At 39.6% G+C, this 16025-nt stretch overlaps 2 protein-coding genes across 2 annotated transcripts in view; both read right to left on the bottom strand.

The window, feature by feature from the left end:
• LOC116298030 (uncharacterized) overlaps positions 1-16025 on the bottom strand; it is a 116754-nt gene that overhangs the window by 86366 nt on the left and 14363 nt on the right. Inside the window, exons 13-23 of the mRNA XM_089031668.1 lie at positions 15578-15796; positions 14841-15109; positions 14149-14351; positions 13260-13448; positions 12879-13178; positions 12055-12408; positions 6032-6251; positions 5445-5765; positions 4425-4959; positions 3800-4058; positions 14-3590 (exon numbers count right to left, since the gene is read on the bottom strand). Of these exons, the coding sequence (XP_088887794.1) occupies positions 14-3590; positions 3800-4058; positions 4425-4959; positions 5445-5765; positions 6032-6251; positions 12055-12408; positions 12879-13178; positions 13260-13448; positions 14149-14351; positions 14841-15109; positions 15578-15796 (6446 nt within the window). The remainder of the gene's footprint in view (positions 1-13; positions 3591-3799; positions 4059-4424; positions 4960-5444; positions 5766-6031; positions 6252-12054; positions 12409-12878; positions 13179-13259; positions 13449-14148; positions 14352-14840; positions 15110-15577; positions 15797-16025) is intronic.
• Positions 8493-9824, bottom strand: LOC116298031 (uncharacterized). Its single transcript, XM_031706369.2, has one exon. It carries the CDS (start codon positions 9546-9548, stop codon positions 9123-9125), a length of 426 nt encoding a protein of 141 aa, XP_031562229.1. The 5' UTR covers positions 9549-9824; the 3' UTR covers positions 8493-9122.

Below are 16025 nucleotides of genomic sequence, written 5' to 3'. Positions count from 1 at the left end.
TTCTCTAACTAACCTGGAGAGTATCAGTTACATTTATCCTTAGTTTTCCTCCACCCTTTCCACCACTTGGTCCATCTCCACCACTACCAAATTCCTGTGGGTAGAAAAGATTCCCATACGGCAAACCTTTGCGCAAGCGGCAGGTATCTGGACTGTCACAGGTTCCTCTCCCTCCTGTCCCACCATGACCAGCACCGTTATTTTTCCACTTAAAAGTACTGACATTTCCAGGACCTTGTAAAGCTAAATATCCACCATCGCTGGCATCAATGAAGCCTCCATCATCAACGGTTAGATTAACAGCATAGATATCCATGTTAAATGTGTTTATTTTAGAGCCGCCTTCAACAAGAAGAATCTTCGAGTCCAAAGAAAACGGCTTAGGATGTGCATTGGGACTGTGAGTCTCAATTTTAGAATCAGCCATGATGCGGACAGTTTCGTTAAAAGCAAAACGACGCCTCGGCTCGACAGCCGTGGATCCTGTTTGGTAACAATGAAGAATTCCGCCATTCAATATCGTAAGATTCGTGATGTGGTCAAGCTTTCCTTCCACGTGCACTGCTATCTTGTTCATTTCTGATATTGGAGCAAGACCCAAATATCCTCCCTCGTAAATGTAAGCACTGAAGGGTATGTCCAGGAAATGTCTTTTAAGGTCTATTTTTTGATTCCGTCCAATGTGAATATACCCAGTACGATCACCAATCATGTACTTAAAGAACATCGACACTTTTCTATTAACTGGGTTAGTTTCGACTGCAAGATGCGCTCCTCCGTAAACTTGAAGTTCTTCAAAATGAAAAGCATGGGATTCGTTAGCGAAATCATGAAGGCCTGATTCAGGTAGAATCCAAGCGCGTCCTCCATCTTGCGCCAAGTCCGAATAGTCTGATATGCGGGTTTTGATAGGATGTTGTCCTCCGTTATCGATCAATAAAGTTCTGTGTGTGTGGACCATGTGATAAAGGAAGGATGTACCAGGTCCTCCAGCTTCAGTATTAAAACCACTACCTTTTGCCCCTCCACGAGAGTGGAATTTCCCGATGAATGTTGTGTTTTTCGTAAAGTAGACCGCGATCCGACCTCCAGCACCTCCACCAGCATGCGTTCCTCCTCCACCACCATTAACAGTAATGTTTCCTCTTCCTTTGATAATGTAACTATGCATCCAGATACTTCCTCCACTTCCACCTCCACTGTAAGCATCCATTCCGTTGGCACCATCTGCGCTAACCTGTCCATCTATTTGGATAATATTTGTTACATTGAACCAGATAACTCCTCCACCGGAGCCAGCTTTGATTCCTCCTCCACTACTACCAAATCGCACTGGCTCGTATAAATCGCCATAAGCTTTACCTACGACTTGAGCATCAGCGCCTCGCCCTCCTCGACCACCATGACCACCTCCTGACGAACCACTACTTGACGTTTGGCCGATTCCCACATTGACAATCCCATGGAGTCCCATGTTTGATGTTGGATGAGAATTGTTGTAGCCCACCCCGTTAGCATTCAATAAACCACCGTCATCGATGGTGATATTTTCGGCCAAAACTAAAAACCGGGTTGCCCATATAACACCACCTCCTTCAATGAACAGTGACCTGACTTTGAACACAGTACCATGGTGTTCGACCGGAGATGTCAGTGCTCGCATTAAAGCCTTGTCTTGCACTCTCACACTTTCAAAACTAAAGGTGTTATTAGGATTCCCTGCTGTTCTTCCTCCATCATTGATCCAAAATGTCCCTCCGTGATGAAGGGTCATATTCATAATGTATGCCACAGTCCCTGTGACGTAGATCGTGACACCATGTACCACAGTCACGGGTGCTAAACCTAAGAATCCTTTGTCGTAAACATGGACGCTGAATGGAAGATCTATCTCAGGTCTTTGTAGATCCATGGTTTGATTCGTAGAGACGTGTAAAGTTCCAGTTCGATCACCGATCATGTAGTTGAAAAATAAGGTTGCATTTTTACCCACTGGTTCAGTCAGGACGGCTAGATGTCCTCCACCGTAAATTTGAAGCTCTTCAAAGTGGAAGTCGCCTTGCCCTTTTGCAAAGTGATGAGTCGCAGACTGAGGCAGGAGCCAAGCGCGACATCCATCACGTGACAAGTCATTAAAATCATTTATGGCAGACACGAGTGGTTTTTGACCTCCATTATGTATCAGTAAAGTTCGGTGGGTATGAATCATGTGATATAAAAATACGGTACCAGGTCCACCGGCTTCTGCCTTGCATAGATGTTCCTTACCAAACTCGCAACCAAAAGCAGAACCTCCTCGTGCCTCGTAGATGAAATATGTCGACGTTTTATTTTCTTGGAAGTAGATAGCGATTCTTCCACCTGCACCTCCTCCGCCGGAATACGATCCTGACATCGAACCGTTTCCTCCATTGGCAGTTATTTTTCCGTAACCTTTTATTGTCTTACAGTACATCCATATGCTTCCTCCGCTACCACCACCAGCTTGATTACTGCCTGCCTCGCCATGGGATGTCACAAGTCCATCGATATCAATAACATTTGTGACGTTCATCCAAAGCATTCCTCCGCCATTGCCTCCACCACCATTGCCTGTTCCCCCTGCACTTCCAAACATGGCAGGTTCATAAAGGTCTCCATACGCAAACCCAACCAATGGTGATCCACCAGATAATGATCCCCTGCCTCCACTTCCACCATGACCTGCACCAGAGCCGCCATAATCAGAGTCTTTACCATGACCAGGATTAACCTTCCCGAAAAGACCGTAACCTTGATAACCATGAGAAGTGTTGTATCCAAGACCATCAGCAATTAATGAACCTCCATCGTCAATTGTTATATTCTCCGTAACAAAAGTCAGGCGTGTAGCGCGTATTAACCCGCCTCCTTCGATAAACACGGCGCGGGTGTAGAAGGAAATACCTGGATCAATGATTGGCGATGTTACACCGTGTATTACCGCTGTATCTTGAACACGGACCGTTTCAAATTCGTACTTGTGGATAGGAGCCAAGTAAGTTCTTCCACCATGCAGCAACCACAACTGCCCTCTGTGATGCAAAGTAATATTCTTTATATAAGCCAAGACTCCCCGTATAATGATCTCGACACCATGAATGGTGGTCACAGGTGCAAGCCCTAAGTGTCCACCACTATAGATGTATGCACTAAAAGGCAAGTCTATTTCAGGTCGAAACAGGTCCATAACTTGTCTGTTCCCAATGTGCACCATACCTGATCGATCACCTATCATATACTTAAAGAAGATGGAGGTATTTCTTGTGTCGTTAGATTCTCTGGGCCATACAGCTAAATGTGCCTTGCCATATATATTTAATTCTTCAAAATGAAACTTGTGTATGTTATCGGCAAACCTGTGAATTCCCGACTCCGGCATTATCCATGCTTTTCCTCCCTCTTCGTGGATCTTGGTGTAATTGATATGTCTATTTAAAGCCTTACGACCGTCATTATCAATCATTAAGGTTCTGTGGTTGTGAAAAAGGTGGTACAGAAATACGGTGCCTGGTCCTCCGCTTTCAACGTCTTCTAATCCGTCTTTAGGTTTTCCACCGTGGGTTTGGTAGCTAAAACAAGATAATAAAATGGGAGTGTATGTGTTTATACTTTTCTAAAGGATGCGCAACGTTAAAAATGGCCAATTGGATAAAAATGGGATGAAAATTGGACGAAAATTGGATGAAAATTGGAAGAAAATTGGAAGCAAATTTGATTAAATTGGACGAAAAGTGGATGAAATTGGAGAAATTATAAATGTATAATCAGCCTACATTACCTGAAAGACGAAAAGGTTTTGTTGTCGTAGAAATAAACAGCAATCCTGCCCCCTGCACCTCCCCCGCCGTACTGTGGATCAGCTGGGGCTCCTCCATTTGCTCTGATGCTACCATATCCTTTTAGAATTTTCGTGAAAATCCAAATGCTGCCGCCGCTTCCACCACCCCCAAGGGATGCAGTATTGGCATTGGCTGACAGTACACCATCGATTTCCAGCAGAAAAGTTACGTTTAAGAAAAGGCGACCTCCTCCAGATCCTGAAAGAAGAGGTAAGATTTCCCTGATGTTTAACGTTTTTTCAACAGATTTTAACAGTAATTAAGTTAATGATAAGATCGAGCTTAACGAGCTGATTCTGGGGATAAATGAGCTTGATTCTGGAAAAATTGATCTGTATATTCTTAGATTAAACATATTACCGCTCCATAAGACTAACAGGAAATCAAGTGTTTGGTGGAGAGTAGAGAGAATAAGCAAACTTAGTTTCAGACTCGATATTCCAGGAAGTCTTGCTTTCAGAATATATAGTCATAAATACTGGTAAAATGAAAATGGACTTGATGATCTTTAAAAATAACAACCCTTAAGTAGGGCAAATATCTGCTTTGAAATTAAATAATTACCTGCTTTCCCTATTTGGCCGCCTCCACTGCTGCCAAATTCCGTCGGTTCATACAAATTCCCATAAGGAAGGCCAACAGTTATCATATTTTTTCCTCGTCCTCCCGTCCCACCATGTCCTCCACCAGAAGCTCCAGTATCAGTACCTTTACCGAACCCTTTATTCGTCTGCCCATGGATCCCCATGGAAGAACCATGGCCATAATTGTAACCGTTACCATCTAGGGTAAATATCCCTTCAGTATTGATACTTATATTCTGAGCCAAAACTCTTAAGTCACTGCCCTCAACTCTTCCTCCACCTTCTACTTCAAGTACTATGACAGTAAGGTTCATGCCAGGGTGAGTCGCAGGGTCTGATAGCATTTGGATGGCTCCTCCATATTGTACGTCAATGAAGTCAAACTTGAAATCGTTCTCTGCATGCTCGTTTCCGGTGCGGGAGTTCTCTTTCAAAGACAGAAGACCTCCATGGTGTAGAGTAAGGTTATTCACAAAGGACATAACTCCTGCTAAGTGAATGGATACTCCATGAACCTGTTAAATACAAAAATTCATAACTTGTAACCATTGTCAAGACAACCTGGAGGATGTGAGCAATTCAACCCCCCCCCCCTCCCCCCTTGACATCTACTGCGATATTAGTATTTGAGTTTGTGAACTTCCTGGTCATAGTGCACCCCCTCCTACATTGCAATCGCCACTTATTTCTTAGACAAAGGGCACATTCTTTCCTTCATAATACACCTCATCTGAATCTCATTTAAACTAATTTGAAGGACAAGGAAAAACACAGCAATAATTAGAGAGAAGCGAAAGACGTAATATTTTTTAATCATCGCCGATATTCTGCTGTTTCTGTTTTTATTATTATTTTAGATCCCAACATCAGCTTTGGTTATCACAGTACGCAATTCTCCATTTTGGTACATTTACAACACAGCTAAAGTAGGTAAAATTACTATTAAAACTTCTAAGAATATGAAATCGTATGGGCTGCACTTATAAGCAAAGGTACTCACAGTCGTAACAGGTGCAAGGCCAATGTATCCTCCCCGATATACATGTACATTGAACGGCAAATCGATGGTCTCTCGAGTTAAGTCCATAGTCTGATTATATCCAATATGAACAGTTCCGCTACGATCACCGATCATATTACTGAAGAATATCGAAGCAGAGCGATTATGTGGTTCAGTAAGAATGGCCAGATGAGCCCCGCCATATAGCTGAAGCTCTTCAAATTTGTAGTTCTGATCACCAGCCAGTTTGTGTTCACCAGAGGAGGGTAGGATCCACACCCGTCCTGGAATGAGGGATACATCTGCATAGCTTTGAATCACCTTGAGAAATAAAATTTACCACAATTCAGATAAGCATAAATACTTTCAACACCAAATTGTTTTTGTCACTATAGCAGCTTCAGGGCAGGCATGTTGCCTCACAACATAGCTTAGTTAAAATCCCTCAATCTTAAAACGAGAAGGAAGTGTTATTTTTTCTATCGACTTTTACCACAGGAAGCCCGGAAAGTGGCTGTCTTACTCACCGCAGCAATTATTCGTTATTATTTTTAAGCGTTTAAACTCTAAAATCGTTATCAACCTACTTGTTTATCTGATGGCAAAAATCTTCTTCCAGCATTGCTTATTAATAGTGTGCGGTGTTTATGGATGAGATGATATAAAAAGATAGTTCCAGGTCCTCCGCTTAACGCACTGCCCGTGCCATTACCGCCAAGAGACTGGAAAGAGCCGCTAAATGTGAGGTTACTTGTGAAGTAGACCGCTACACGACCTCCTGCTCCGCCACCACCATTACGTCCATGGCTAGAAAAAAAAGAAATTTTCACATAAATATTTGAGGTGAAATTATCTACAGTTTCTCAACCACATATTTAGTTACTAAAAATTATAACAAAAACGCAACAGACCACCATATGTTTGAATACCCAAGTGTGCATAACCAATTCACAAAATAAAGGGAATTCAGATCTCACGTCCACTTGAACCATTTTTGTTTTGCTTAATAATTGCATCGTGGCTAGTGCTGCGGCATTTTTAAGGCAGCAGATGCTTCTTTAAACATCATGATTTCAAAAAAAACTTTTTTTTTTCCTTCTTCCTCCCACATTGATTGATATAAAGTAAGTTTTCAGGATTTTTTTAACTTTTATTCTTTTATCTTAAGGTCATTCATTGGTATTGGAGTAAGTTCTACTTTCGTAAAGCGTCTTAGAGCCTTCGATACAGGGCGCTATAGAAACAATAAATTACTATTTATTATAGCAAAGATAAAATGTTTAGAAATGTTAGATAACTAACTCAATCGGTCTAGCTAAGACCTCAGGGGGTTGATTAAATAAAAAAAAGTAAAATGAAGCAACATTTATTGAACTATTCTTTGAAGACAAGCCGCTCAATCACATCAAGTATATTAACCTACTTCACAATTTGTCAATACAAACGTGACTGTGAGCGCTAAACTTCCTCTCCGTAATTTAACATTAGAAGCCATTATTCTCACCCATCAGTAATGTATACTGGAAATATCGGAATTCTTTCAAATCGTTCATTATTGATGAATGTTTCCTGGCAACGCGATTCTGATAACGTTATCAATCAAGATGATATACAGTTTCGAAACATCTAGATCCTCACCAGATTGATTGACCTGGATCAGTAAACAAGAAATTGAATATTTCAAATTGATGTTTCTGGCAATTAAAAGGTAAATAACTTGAGAAACGCGAATAACATGTCATGACCATGCTGAACTTAGTCGAGACCTGTCTGCCAGCTTTTGCATCGACTCTCGAATAATTCCAAATTAAATTCACGAAACCTGTTTCAGTATTTTTCTTTTTTTGGTGCAATCATACATTCTTCGTTACCTGTAGCTTGTAATATAAAGCATGGTTAGTGTTGGAAAATAACTGGAGTTCTCGAATTTTTTTCCTGAAAAATAAATCGAACTTCCTTCGCGGAAATACTGACCACACTAATTACGTCTACAAGTTTCAATAAAAAATTGTAAATACTGACGAAGTTTCCTGTCGAACTCTTAGTCTTCTTTAAAAAGAATGAATATTTTTAGCTTTCAGAGAAATGACCTTTTGAGAGGTTATTTAGTCTTATCGGACGTGTACAGCCTTAGGAAGAGCACGTTTTGGCGATATCACTCGTACATGAAGATCGCATATTATTAAGTGATGATTATAATGATTCCTTGCGCCTAGTTATTATATTAGTAAGAGAGCAAGACAATGTCAAAAAATATGGCAGAAAGAGAGTCAAGAAAAGGCTAGGAAGTAAAAAGTGTTGATTTTAAATCAAATAATAGCATCCTTCAGTTATTATGGATGCCCTAAAGCCTTATTGCCAGGTTTTCGTATTGTGCTTATCCATATTTCATGGCCATGGCAGAAAAGTGCTGCACTTCACAAAAAAAAAAAACCTTTCGCTGGAACATCGGAAAAATAACCATTAAAATGTAGTTAGTTGAAGCTCCATTGAAATGTTCATGATTTTCATAGGAAAATAGGGAGTAATGGGAGTAATGAGAAAGGACAGATAGAAGATGCCAGAATATGCAAAAGTGATTAAAAAAACAGAATCTCTACAGATGAAATTACCACTGATTTTAGAACTAATTATCAACTTAAAGCCAGCCAAGACCATTATCAGTGAACTGTCTGGTATCCATTGTCTGGTATCAAGAGCCCAATTGATGCGCACGCAACATTGGTTTCAATATCACTCTAGACTGAAAATTTTAGCGGCCAGAAAAATTCTACAGAAAGTTCAACCACTAAAACATGAAACATAAATAGTAAACAAGTATAATCCTTTTATTTTTCATTTCTTGTTTGTCCTTTTATTATTTTTGAATTTTATTTTTTCCTTATTTTAATTAGGTTTTGCTTTTTTCTCGTTTTTTGAAGTTGTTTTTTCTTATCTATTCTCTCGATAAAGTGATAAAAACAAGTCTAACTATGACTGAACTGAAAAGTTAAATTGAAAAGAATATTGAACGAGTGCTAATTTTCAGCAACCACAATGAAAAATGAAAACATGTCATTTCGATTTTTAATACAATATACAGAAATTGAAATATATATATATATATATGTATAGTCTTTCCATTAACGATGAATTAATAAAACAGTAAATAAACATAAACGTCTGCTGATAGTGGTCTTTGCAAGCCAACAGACAATCCATATAAAATATCTAATTTTCAGTGACTTTCACTTGTACCCTTGCGTTACATGAAATAATGGCAGTACTGAGATTGTTTTTTGGGTCGTTTTGGCGCCAAAACGTACCACAGTTATGTACAAAATTAAAGCAATACGAATTCAAATAAAAAACGAACTCTAGAATAATGATTAGAATAACATAATTTTTGATTTACATAAAAGCACAACGTAAATAGTCACAATTTAATAAAAATCTAATTCTATACTTTGATTCGATTGATATCATTTCGAATCGTGTCACGACTCGAAGTACATATATATATATATATATATATATATATATATATATATATATATATATATATATACAACCATTTCAATATAATATGTATAAATTATTCAGAAGTCCATATCTTCTGCTTACACGTTCGGTCACGTCCCTTATCAATGTTATCTTGTTTGGTCGCAAAAAGTCTCAATTTTATATTAGTTTCAGAAGTCAACTTTCAGTTTTGCAATCTTCCTTAGAAAATGTTCTTTTACGTCTATAATGGCGTCCTTCATTGTGCCAGCGAGCTCTACTTGTGTTCATGGCTCTATCAAGGTGTACACTAGCCAAATCTCTCTTGGTCGTGGATGTTTCTTCGCTTATGTTAAGTTCGTCTGGGGACGTCTCCTGAATTGCTTCGCAACCTTCAGCGGCCTTGGCTTGTGTGCTCCCAAGTTCTGAGTTTTCAAAATCTTCTGGTTTAAGGTAGCATTGAGTACTAACTTTTCGTCGTAAACCTTTTTCATACATGCTTTCCCAAACGGCGCTTAAATCGTTCTTCTCTTCAGACAGCTTCCTTTGTGAAACGGCTCCCAAATCTCTCACTACAGCTTTACCAAGTTCTTTCATTGAGACAGGCTTATCGAGTAGAGACATTTTCAAGTGCTTATCAATAAATACTGACCGGGACCAAAATTCTACCAAATCTCTTACAAAGTACTGTATTCTTCGCGATATACCCGCTTTTGAGCTGATGCAGCTCTCTTGACACACAGATTAATCAATGAAAAGATAGTGTTGCAAGACAAGGCACAGGGCTATCCGCTAACGACGGATAAAAGAAAAGCTAAAAAGTGTTCTTGGCTTCGAAGCTGAGAATAGTTTAGCGCCACCTTTCGAACTGAGGTGCAATATAATAGTGATGTTATAATTCAAATTTAGAACCGCTGTTCTAAAGTAACGTGGAGCATCAATTGTCCGGGTTCAGCAAGAGGCAGACAGTTGGACACCAAAGTTGACATCATCATCAACAATAGCTTTCAAAATAACAACAAAACAATACGTGCTTCTCTTCCTAATTTCTGCCGAGATTTTGAAATGCTTTTTGCGACATTTATATCATAAGCAATGAATGAAGGTTGTAATTAGAACTCAACATATTACATAGAAGTAATTTCATGCGACATGACGGCCAATAAACATCAATGTCATCTCACCATCAGGGTTTGGGTTCGCTCTAAGATTCCAGTCACGTACGTTTTAGAATAACGTAGGACGGTCCTGGCCGAAAAATAAACAAAGATGACCAAAGACGCAAAGAACATACCTACATTTTATTTTATAGAGAATACTCGCGAAGCAGAATGATTTAAATTCGTTCAAAATCGAAGACAATATTAAACAGTAACCGACAGTAGCACAGGGATGGATCTTCGAGTCGAAAATAAATTCGTCAAGAAAAAAAATATACAGGAATGAATATTGTCGCCATGAAGTCCATAAGTCGTTGCTGTGAACGTTTGCAAATGAATTCATTTTGGATGAATCTGCTCGCCGTCAAGAAAAGAACAGAGTGCTTTATTTTAGACCAGCCAAATTAACTCTTTCCTTTATTAATAATATAGAAAAAGGGTTTTAGACTGCTTTAAGCCACTTTAATCATAGCGGTGAAACAAAAGATAGGGCTTTGTAAAAACCATCATAATAATTGCTGGAACGATTGAAATTTATATCAAAATGTAAAACCAATGAAAGCAAGGAAACGAATACAGAACTAATATCTGAAGTCAAGATTTACGCACTCCACAATGGGTAACCTTTAGGATCTGTGTAGTCATATTCAATTTCTTTGTATTTATTGAACAAAACTATTATTTTCAGTGAACAAGCTTGGCATTGACCATTAAAAAAAGTAAACATATCATACAATTACTGCAATTTTGATAAACATGCAAACTCTGTGTCTGCGAGCTGCAGCCTAAAAATTTTTTTTTTTTGATGCCGTCAATCAAACCTAAACAGTCGGTACCTTTAACATTTTTGACTGGCGGAAGCGAAAAACCAAATTTCAGCGTGTAACTCAGAGACACAGAGTTTGCATGTAAATCAAAATTGCAGTAACACAGGTAGCTCAAATGGCAAGTTCTCGTAAGCACTTGAAATATCAAACCAACAACGTAAAAACCTTTTTTTTTTAGATTTGCGGTCTGATTAAAAAGAGACAAAAAGGAATAAATAAACGTCATTACTTGTCTAGTGGTTTTGGTCCAGAATTGAAGGTCATCGATCATTTACAAACCCTAACAAAAATGTATAGAATGCAAACAATATATCCGCGAAATATTAGTAATACCAACTTACACTATTTTATACTAATCCTATTGTTTTCTTTTGTTTAACTAGCACTATTTAGAACGAGTTACTAATTAGTGTTACACGGATATATTGTTCGCACTCTACTGAAATTCTGAAATGCTTTACATTTGTGGCAGAAATTTGTTAAAAATTTATCAAAGGCACTGTTACAGTGGTTAAGAGTGAGAGAAAAAATAATAAATAGTCAGTCAATTAGATCATTGTCTTTTTTTCTTCTGTGGAACGTGGGGAAAATCATGGCCCGGCACTTTACTGATGTGGTCCTATTTTTATCGTTCTCGCGGTGGGTTTTTTATGATCACGTATTTGCTCCCAGCCCGCACCCTCCCCCTCACCTTCCCACGCACATCTTTCCTGGATTAACAGTATGAACGCATTTAAATCAACTACACTAAACTCGTTTCCGTTTACTGTCAACTTATCCATACGTGCGAAACCTAATTATTTAGTGAAAGTAGTAATCACGTGACATAGCCTTGATTTAGTGGCCTGGGCAATACAATATCTTTAGTGATAAATTCAAATATTTCAAGGAAAAACTCATGGCTCTAACAAGTAAGTTTCGAATTTTGTTATTGAAACTCTAAAAAAACCTGTGCTGATCAAAGTCAGGGCATGGCTAACTTGCAGATGGAATTGGAATTCAGCTTGTTAGTTTTTGCAAAGGAACGAGAAAACCGCGGGGAGAAAGGGTGAAAAGCGAGTGTATTACCGCCACGCCACCCCTGATTTCCTTGATTCAGTTAAAGGCATAAGTTGCATGTCAAGAAAGCTTAACCATACTTACTTGATATCAACGAAGCCATGGCCTCCATTAACTTGCACATTTCCGTATCCACGAATAACATTAGTTGTGATAAATATGCTTCCTCCACTACCTCCCCCTGCGTGAAGCGATTTGGCATCTTCACCATTGGCACTCAAGGTACCGTCGATCTTTAGGGTACCCCTGACGGTGATATTTATGACACCACCACCCAATCCACCTCCAGGGCCACCACCAAGGCATCCAAAGTGCGCAGGCTCGTACAAGTGACCATAAGCAATGCCAACACGAGGCTGATTGGTCCCACTTCCGCCATTACCACCATGCCCACCACCTGACGAACCCACTCCTGTTAGCCCTTTACTAAGGGTGCACCTTATAACGAAAGAAAAGCATATTAGTTACTCAGGTCTTGTCTTTAATCCCTTTGATATAACAAACTCTGGAAAGTTTTTCCAAAATAGTATACAACAGTTATCTATAACAAAACTGTACGTCATTCTTTCGGTTTGTTTGTTTGTTTGTTTGTTTGTTTGTTTGTTTGTTTGTTTGTTTCTTTCTTTCTTTCTTTCTTTCTTTCTTTCTTTCTTCTTTTACTACATGGTCATGGATAAAGAGAACATTACTCTTTAGCACTCTTTATATCCATTGTACATTTATGGCCACCATACTGGTCAAGTCTTGTTCAGTTTCTTATTTATTCTCTTGAACATGATTGCAAACCATATACCTGCCTACTAGGTGTTTCGCCAAAATTCTAAAATTTGATCCATCACCAGCAGATAAATGAGCTACTATCGTGTTTAGTACATAAAGTATATGTATATGAATGTGACACACCCTACCTTGCGTCGTGGTAATCAGCTTGCAGTTTGCCAAGATCATCTATGGTGAAATTCCCTGCTTCGATATACATGCGCTTCATGTGCACGTTTCCTCCACCTCTTATCGTCACCTCACCGATTGTCATATTCAGGGTATTATCATCAACCTCCGAGGTGGAGGTAACCTCGCCTCCATCTGCAACGGTGAGGGAATGAAACTGAATGACTCCTTCCTTATTAGCAAGTTCAGTGGAGCTAGTAAGACCAAGATATAAGTGGCAGCCTTGTGATACAGTCATGTGATCTAATCCTAGGTAGCCCCTAAACAAGACACACAAAACAACAAACTTATAAGTTGCAGCCCACAGGAAAAAGCCCAATGCACTTTTCCATCGTTTTTACCTGTTAGTGATCTGAATCCCAAAGCATGTGAACGTAGGTGGAAGGTGTAGGTGACCATCTCGGTGTACATAGACGTTCACTTCAAACTTCTCGTGATCTGCAAACTGGCCAATGATGATCTGGTTTGGCCCAACATGAAGGACCCCAGTTCGATCACCGACAAATTTATAGGCCTTTAGTCCGTGCGGTCTGAAATGATATGAAAGATTATGGGTTTATAAGATATAATAAAAGAAAATATCACGGGGGGATTCAGGATTTTACAAAGAGGGATGGATAATGTTATTCAAAGATCCTTCAAGGTCTCTATTCTCCATCAAAGTTCAGAAATTTCTTTAAAATATTCATATATTTAGGGAGGGGAATATCCACCCAATTCGTAGCCACCCGCCCACCCCATCCCCCTTATATACCCCTGAATATGTAGTGGCCCCTCATAACGTTTTGTAATTACTCCTATGAGAATGCCGGAGCGAGAATAAATAATCTCTGGACCTTTCCCTACTTTTAGTCGTTACATATTAACATATTGGGATTTCTAAAGGAGTTAAAGTAATCAAATTTTGTTCCAATTGAAATGAAGCCTTGATTTGGATCTTTTAGCTAATATGTCAACCAACCCTATAACACTAGATTATGTTGTTGATCCAAGGGACTAGAAGGGTACCCAAATCCCCTACCTCTATCCCCTCCCCCTCTAAAGAGCAGACTAATGTGTTATCCAAGTTTAAGAATCGATTCCACTGCGCATGCGATTTTATCCCGAATTTCTCACCTTCTTTTGTCTAAACCTTCTTTTGTTCTTATTTAAACAAAAGAAGATGAGAAATTCGGGATAAAATCGCATGCGCAGTGGAATCGATTCTTAAACTATGAAAAGGCTTATTACCTTGTGATATTGGGATGCATGGCCACGTGAGCTCTTCTTAATATATGCATTTCTTCCAGCTCATACTCTTTCCCGATAGGGTACAACCACGCTCTACCGCTGTCTAGTTCAGGAAGTGATAGGTTTGATATCTCAGGTGTGAACGGAGACAGGTTATCGTTATCGAAGATAAGAGTTCTGTTGTTGATTCCCACATGTGTGTCCTAAAAAGTGAAAACATACAGATCCCACAAATGTAGTGAAACTGCCTACAGAAACAGTTGTTTTCTAGACTTAATCGGGAGGAAAGTCTTGTTAGCAGACGGGTGGGCTGGTAATCGGGGGGGGGGGTCATAACCAGGGGGAGGCGGGGGGCTTATAACCAAGATTGTACTAAATAGCCACTATTCAATAGCAGTAATTAAAAATTTGCAACTTATAGTTCATTCAGGTTTTAGTAGTACATAAACTAATACAAAATACAATATTGAAATGGCTCTGCATGGGTTTTCGTAATGTCTATGCAGGCGCCTCTCGTTCGGGCACAGCATGCCGCAAAAGTTCGCAGTTGTTATGGGTACCTTTTAAAATAACAAATATCATAGTGCATGATGTCATTTTAGTACGAAAGCATCTTGAAAGCTAGGAAATTAGCAACATTATGAATAGATTTATTCATTAGCAGATGATATGATGTTAATAGTTATTTGTACCTCTAGATATACACTTCCAGGGCCTCCATTTCTTGAGCCACTTCCAGATCCACCAAATGACCTAAGGCTTCCAAACCACCATTCACGATCTTTCCAATAAACAGCTAACCGTCCGCCGCCTCCACCTCCACCGTTAGCATTGCCATTCCCTCCGTTGACCGAGATCACACCAGATCCCTCAAGAGCATGGGTATGGATGAGAATACTCCCTCCACTACCACCCCCTGTGTTTGTTGCTTTGCCTCCCTGACCACCTGATGTTATTGTGCCTAAGAATAGCAAATGCATTACAGATGAATAACACATTACCTGCGTTTGCATTGCTACGTGGCCACCCCAGACAAAAATCGCGACGTGTACTTTGCAATAGACTGCCGTCAATCAAACACGTTGACGCCATTTACACGGGTGTGTGATTCAAAAGGCGCCAAAACTTGTCGATTGTTTACAAGTATTATGAGCCACACTCACCGGGCCTATCCGGGGCCGATCCAAACGCGTGTAAATGACGTCAACTTGTTTGATTGACGGCAGTCTATTGCAAAGTGCACGTCGCGATTTTTGTCTGGGGTGGCCGCGTAGCAATGCAAACGCCGGTAATGACCCCCATTCATCAGCAAAAATAGAAATATAATTCCAATAATCTTCCTAATAATTCTAATAATCAAAAAAGCCATTATTTTATCGTTGTCGTTGTCGTTGTCGACTTTTAGTTTAGCTTATGCTGTATAGATTACCTTCAACAACAAGAGTCTTAGCAATATTAAGCTGTAAGAAACCACCACCAGCTCCCCCCATAGCACCAGGCCCTCCTCCACCACTACCAAACACCAGAGGCATCTTAAAGTCCCCGTATGGAGATCCAGTTTGCTGGGTTGATGCACCGCGACCACCACGGCCTCCATACCCTGCACCAGAACCATCAGCAGAACCAAATCCTGCACCAGCACCCATCCCTTGAAGAAAGAAAAAAGAAAAGAAATTTGATTTGCTAGATTTTTAATTTTTATCTTTTAACATAAGCCCTCGGCTAGACTTCAATCCAGGCATAAGAAGCAGACGCAGAGACGTACTTCTCAGTGCGCAGACGAATGTCATAGGAACATTTGCTCGCAAGCTATTTCCTAATGGCCGCTATAAAGTTCAGCATTCTTTTCAATTTAAAATAACATTCAGAAAAGAATG

The sequence above is a fragment of the Actinia tenebrosa genome, unplaced genomic scaffold (assembly GCF_029948245.1).
Source record: "Actinia tenebrosa isolate PJP-AT-01 unplaced genomic scaffold, QUT_ActTen_1.0 PGA_scaffold17__23_contigs__length_9995812, whole genome shotgun sequence".
Taxonomy (NCBI): domain Eukaryota; kingdom Metazoa; phylum Cnidaria; class Anthozoa; order Actiniaria; family Actiniidae; genus Actinia; species Actinia tenebrosa.
The sequence above is the reverse complement of the archived record's forward strand: the minus strand, read 5'-3'. Positions and strand labels throughout refer to the sequence as shown.

Bases quoted from the DNA above. Each gene is read 5' to 3' on its own strand.
- LOC116298031 (XM_031706369.2), bottom strand. From the start codon at position 9,548: ATGTCTCTACTCGATAAGCCTGTCTCAATGAAAGAACTTGGTAAAGCT.